This window comes from Xiphophorus hellerii, chromosome 1 (genome assembly GCF_003331165.1).
Source record: "Xiphophorus hellerii strain 12219 chromosome 1, Xiphophorus_hellerii-4.1, whole genome shotgun sequence".
Lineage (NCBI taxonomy): Eukaryota > Metazoa > Chordata > Actinopteri > Cyprinodontiformes > Poeciliidae > Xiphophorus > Xiphophorus hellerii.
The window spans coordinates 26,525,847-26,532,184 of NC_045672.1; the positions used below are offsets into that span (position 1 = coordinate 26,525,847).

At 36.0% G+C, this 6,338-nt stretch overlaps 1 protein-coding gene across 1 annotated transcript; it reads right to left on the minus strand.

Annotated features, from left to right (window-relative positions):
• Positions 1-631: 631 nt before the first annotated feature.
• Positions 632-4,965, minus strand: pym1 (PYM homolog 1, exon junction complex associated factor). Its single transcript, XM_032554559.1, has 3 exons — positions 4,700-4,965; positions 3,461-3,554; positions 632-2,225 (listed from the first exon to the last, which is right to left on the minus strand). The coding sequence occupies exons 1-3, from the start codon at positions 4,728-4,730 to the stop codon at positions 1,709-1,711; spliced, it is 642 nt and encodes a 213-aa protein (XP_032410450.1). The 5' UTR covers positions 4,731-4,965; the 3' UTR covers positions 632-1,708.
• Between the last annotated feature and the right edge of the window lie 1,373 nt (positions 4,966-6,338).

Sequence of the window (6,338 nt, forward strand, 5' to 3'; positions counted from 1 at the left end):
AAAGAAAATTCGTTTTTTTAAGAAAATTGCCCTCATAGATTAAACGTTAGACGATCGGTAACATTAATCAACTTTAGATTAACTCATCAATTAATAACTTACCTCCCTAGATAATCTATAAAATTGAGATCCGTCAGGCAAGTTAGTTTTTTACTTGACTTGGAGCATTCACCCCTCCTGTACAGGACGACGGTAGATAATTGTTTTATTGACTTCACAGTCAATTCACAAACTAAAATGATCCATCGATTAGTCCATATATTGTAATTTTGTGAATAAACGGAATTAGGGATTTAGTCTGTTAATTAAGTTGCTAATTAAAGTTTATTAATTAGCTTTTATTGCAATCAAAGATAATTAAAGTTAACAAAATTAAACACTTGAAAATATAAAAATTTGTGTCTCAGTTTTTGAACGGCATTACTGAAATTAATTAAATCTTTGATAACAGAGTAAATGTTTCCAGGCATTGGTGGTAACGAATGTCATCTGAAAATATTTGTTTTGTAAAATAAAAAACAGATTACTTTTCTCATTTAAAAAAAATAATAATTTACACAAAATATTTGGAGATTGCTTGCTGGATCATTGATCTGCCCATGTTAAGAAAGAAAAGAGAACCAAAACGTTATTCTGTTGAATGTTTTTAATAAGTTTTGACCAACAATTGAGCTCCAAGACAGAAAAATAAAATCTATAAGTCTTTAGCTACACGTGTAATACTCCTCAGTAGGATAGGTTCACTTTTATTCACTTAATTATGGGATTTATTAGCAAAAAGAAAAATACAGCCACACCTTCTTCTCAACATACCCATACAGTTTTCCAGGGTCTCTGTCCTGCTGGCCACAGTAACATCCAGGTTACTTAAAGAGTCAAACTTTCTGAAACAAGAAGACAAATACATAATTTATTTACTGTACTGGCTGTGGAGATGTAGCGTAAGTGAGACAATGATAAATCATTTCAACATCAAACACTGCAAAAACAGAAACTCCTACCAAGTACTTTTGTCTAGTTTCTAATGCAAATATCTGAAATAAGAAAACTAACTTAGAAGTAACTTTTCCGCAAAATATAAGAGCTTGTTTTAAGTCAAAATTTCATTAATATTGTTAAAAAGTACTATTTCCACCGGCAGACTATTTTACTTATGGAAAGAATAAGTGAAATAATCTGTTAGTGGAACAAGCGCTTTTTGAAATCAATATTAAAGAATTATTGACCTAAAACAAACTCCTATAACTTGCTGAAAATTTACTTTCAAATTTGTTCTGTTTTATTTCAAGTGTTTTAAGAAACTAAACCAAAAGATTTCAGTAAGAGTTTTCATTTTTGCAGTGTGGCTATTGTTTAAAGCAGAAAGGGGGACACAAACTAAACCCTCTTTCACAAAGTTTTGTGTTTTTATTTTCTGTGGTTCCAGATGGGATTAAAAATACAAAAATGGAAACAACATAGAAGCACAAATCAAGTCACAATGATCTGTTTAAAAGATAGTTAAAAAGCATATTTGCAGATGGGTCACAAACTAAAACTAAAGAAAACAGGTGTGATGTCTGCCACACGGAAATGCTGTCCTTAGAGCTGCGCTTCCTGCCATCATTTATGATGGGTGTCAAATAGGGAAACTGTTTCTGGAAGTTGCAAAGGTCCTTCCCGGTTTGCGATTTGCATGATTAGTCTGACTCTCCCGTTTTTTTCCGGTTCAGGAGTCGCGTTCCAGCTGCTCCAGCTCTTCTAGTAAGGTCTCGGCGCGGCCCAGCTTTTCCAGCTGATCCTTCGTCAGCTGCTTTATTTCCCCCGAGTCCACCTTCTGCTGCAACTCCTCCACCTGCCGCAGCTTCTTTTTCAGGTTTTTGATCTTCTTGGCCTTTTCAGCTCCCGCTGCTGCAGCTGCTGAAGACTCATCTGGTGTTGAAACCGACGTGGTTCCCTGGGTCTTGGTGGCAGATTCGCCTCTCTCTGAGATGGAGACGTTCTCCACGGCGCTGCTCACTGCATCCACCTCCGCCTCGCCGTCCTGATCCTGGAGCTGCTGCTGTTTTCGTTTTTCCTTGCGTTTCATGTTGCGTTTCGCCGACTTTGACAGACCGGCCGTCTCGCTGTCCGCACAGCCGGGTATCTTTTGCTGCTGCTGTTTTGGTGGACCTGCTTCTGATGGGCTCATGCCAGGAGGCAGGTCGGGTTTGCTCTTGAAAAACTTGACGTATTTGTTTTCATACCTGAGAAAAAAACCCAAAAAACTATTTATGTAAAGAAGGTTGTTTTGACCATCTCTCAGTATGAGCAACTAAGTTAATCCAAACTAGGGTGACTAATCGGATTGATCATAATGAATCGATTATAAGCCTGGCGGGCCACCAGGCTTTACCTACATCCCCACCAGGCTAAGTGTTGTTTATTTCTGATTTTTTTAAAAATGTTTGTCTTTTTTAACTTCTTCCAATAACATTGGTGTTTTCAAATTTCTTGTTAAACATTTTTTAACTCAAAAACTATAGTGCACCTACCACAAGGCTTAGCAAGTTTTCTGGGGGAAACTCTGTAATGTCAACTAATTTAGTCATCGATTAATCATTAACTAAAGTATACAGACTTAAACAAGGCCATTTTTTGAAATAGCCAGCCAAAACTGTTAAAAAAAAATACACACTTTGCATTTAAAATGAAAATAACCTGTCTGCAAATATGCTTTACCCAGAACTCCTCAAGTAGCATGGCTTTAGCTTCATGTGGTTCAAATGATGTAAGCACCTTTTGCTGACCAATTACTAATAGGTTAATCCAATAAATAATCACCAGATTAATCATATGTTATATTTATATCAAGTCAAGCAGAAAGGGCTGAGATTTTCACATGTTTATGTTAGCTTTAGCTGCAGATTCATCCTTTGCTACAAATGATCAAGAGTGCACTAACGGGAAGCTGTTATTGAATTTTAACCAATAAAAATGTATTTTTCCTATTTAAAAAATGAATTGAATAAATGTCTATTTGCCTCTTTTAATGCATTTCTAATATTGTATTTAAAAAAGGACAAAGTGGTTAAATGAAAAATCTGTAGAATGTGTCATTTTTTTGTCTTTTAGTTGCCGCCCTTATTCAGACTACTTCGAAAACCATAAACGAGATCAGATCAATCATCAGATTTGATGTCTAGTAACTCTACAAAAAAAACATCTCCTCTAAAAGGTTGGATAAAAGAGGCACAGGGCTAAATGGCATTGTGAAAATATAAAACAGTCAATTCCTTTCATGAGGCCAAACTTACACAAAATTTCAAGGAAAAGCCTGTTGTTTATAGCAGGTCTCTGAGCCGCATCCTGCCTCATTCCTCATTCATAAACTGAGTAATTCTGGCGCTGAGACACTGTCTGGCATCGGCTCACGTGTAAGAAAACCAGCTTATAATTACTGTGTGCGTGTAAAGCAGAGAGAGGGAGGACTTCCACTTACACGGGGACCTCCTCCTGGGGGACATAACCATCCTTCACCCGTCTCGGCTTCCTCCATGTCCCATCGGGTCGCTGAGTTGCAGCTATGTATTTCCCTGAGGGAATAAAAGGATTTAAAGTAGGCTTTGGTTGGCCCTCTAGTGGTGCTGTAAAAGTATTATCTCATTATTTTTATTGGTCTGTGAAAAAGTATTTGTTCAGATCAAACTCTACTTAATATCCCAAGTAAATGTAAAATATATACTTAGAACATTTTGTCTTGTTTGAAAGCTTTTGAACCTTTTCCATCATTTTATCCAAAATTTTAAAAAAAAACTTTGATCTTTTATTAACTTACCCTATGAATTATTATTGTATTTATTAAGGGAAAAGCCTATCCAAACCACTTCTACTTATGAAATCATGTATTAAGTGAGTAAAGGCACTTTTTGGAAAGACCTGTTCTGATTCCTTTCAGACTAGTGCTTAAACCGGATTAAGCGTGATAAATCAATTCTTGAAATAATCCTCTACTAATTTAAAAATCAAGTTATCGCTGAGTATACAGACTCATTTTCAACAACATTTTCAGAGCAGCGATTAAGCCTAAACGGTTTCCATGAACCACTTGTAGTTCACAGTCTGACCACTAGGCGGTACCAAAGTAATTCTAATAGTATCCTTAGAGCCACAATATTAACCAACAAGCTATTCATACACCCACTTGGCTGTATTCACAATGAAACAGGTATAAAGCTAACAAGCTTTATTAGTCTGTCGTGTTATTAAAAAGAATAAGGGGTTAATAGAACTGAACTTAAATAAAATCTAATAAAGTAAGAAAATATCGTTTCAATTGAAATATAATCCTTCACGATAGCGGGGGGTAGTACACCGGATGCTAACTTACGCTAGCAGGCTGCAAAATCGGCTTCCATGTAGGTTATAAGCTCATCATTACATAAAGTTTCACTGTGAGTGGGTATATGTATTCCTGGTAAGAGGAGGTTTACTATTCACTGTAATGTTTACATGTGTAAATTACACAGTGCGATATCAAAAAGCTAACTAGCTCTGCAGATAGCGTGTTAGCTAGCAGGCTAAGCTAACATTAAAACCCAATATGCGAGTTAAATGCACTGATTGAAATCGAAAACTCTGAGCAGTGCAGATAGAAAACACAAGTCCATGAGAGACTGTGGGTATGCTCAATGAAACTGATTTCAGTTGGACAAATGTCTACCACATGCAACAGCCTTACCAGATTCATCTGTCACATAGGGGGTTGCCATTTTGATGTAATACGCTTCTCCGCTTTCCTCAGTCGGGCTTTCAGAACCTTTTATTTTATCCGCCAGAACGTCTCTTCACTCGGCTCGATCCCGCGCTGCAGCAGCTCGGCTACCGCTGTTTTAACATTTCTCTAAAAGTTGTTATTTCAGTCGATGTGAGAGCGGTCATGGCAACTGGAACAAACATGTACTAAAAGCTCAGGCGGGCGGTGCAAGGTCACGAACCAAGCGAACCCTATTCTTCGGCTTCGGAAATGACGACGTGGACGGTGTGGTTGCCAGATTTGGACTCTCAAACCCGTTGTTAAAGAAAAAACAGTGTTAAAACATATGACAACTTACAAGAGAACTTGCATTTATTAAAGTTAATTATTTACACATCGGTATAATTATTGGGCTTTTGTGTTGTTGCAAAATTTAGCAACCGAAAATGTTATCGATGAACGTTTTCATAGTAAGTAGCATTATTAAAATCATTCTTACTAGCTTTCGAATAATTTAGATTTTTTTTTTTTTTAGATTGCTGTTATGATGCGTAACCGTGGCAACAGCATATTGTTTTTACAGGCTGGGAGCAGCTAATTAGCATATTAAAAGCTCAAATAATACCTGAACGTCAACACCAAATTAGAGAGCAGTTGAAAAGGAAGCTTCATTGATGCAGAGCAGGACCAAAGAACAGAGGAAGAAGGAAATAAAAACAACTTCTTCTTTACACAGAGATCCAGGACATGTTATTGTAAAATATCTCCACACCAGAATTTGAGCTGTTGGTTTGTAATGACTGTCATGGAACTGTCATACAACAGTCTTCAGTCAGAGGCCTCTTCATATTCATTGCAACTCTGACTGCTACCCACAGTATCACCATCAAAAAGTCTTTGAAGGCATTTAGATGATTTGTTGTAATTTTAATATATATATTTTAATTTTAATTCCCCCGTCGGGATAATTTGGATTTTATATAATTGGATCAATTGTATTTTATATTTCCGTATATGAATTGGACCCGCTTGCTTTGTAAATTTGCAATTTTAAAATTAAATTTTTTCTTTTTTTCTTTGAAAGGCGCATTATAGACAAACTTAATTACTTAGTAGAGTTGACTTGTTACATGTACTCAGTTCAAATACCTTAGTAATTTCATTATGAAGTATAGGTACTCTTACTTGAGTAAAATTTCCAGATTCTCTACCCACTGTGAATAACTTCACTGAATGCAGAACAAACTTGTTTTAACCAAAAATTCACCAGAAACAGACACACACCTGCAGTTTTTGTGAGTCTCACAAGCTTTATATTGAAAGAAATTGCTTGGGAATAACGTTTGTTTTACCTGATTTTGTTATTTATATTAACTCTTTTCATTCTGGTCTTTAAAATACCAAAATTTCCACATAGCTTAATATTTTTGGTCCAATATAATTTTTAAATATTCAATTATTGATGTTTTGACCATTTACTCAGTACTTTTACCAAATACTTTTTTTTTACTCTTAGTCTAGTCATTTCTTGTACGGCTACTTTTTACTTTTACTTGAGTAAAAATATGTTCAGGTAGTGCTACTTTTACTTAGTACAATACACACCTCCGCCACTCCTCAGAGT

Bases quoted from the DNA above. Each gene is read 5' to 3' on its own strand.
- pym1 (XM_032554559.1), bottom strand. From the start codon at position 4,730: ATGGCAACCCCCTATGTGACAGATGAATCTG. The intron at 3,555-4,699 runs GTAAGGCTGTTG...TTATTCCCTCAG, and splicing joins CTATGTGACAGATGAATCTG to GGAAATACATAGCTGCAACT. The intron at 2,226-3,460 runs GTAAGTGGAAGT...TTTTTTTCTCAG, and splicing joins CCCCAGGAGGAGGTCCCCGT to GTATGAAAACAAATACGTCA.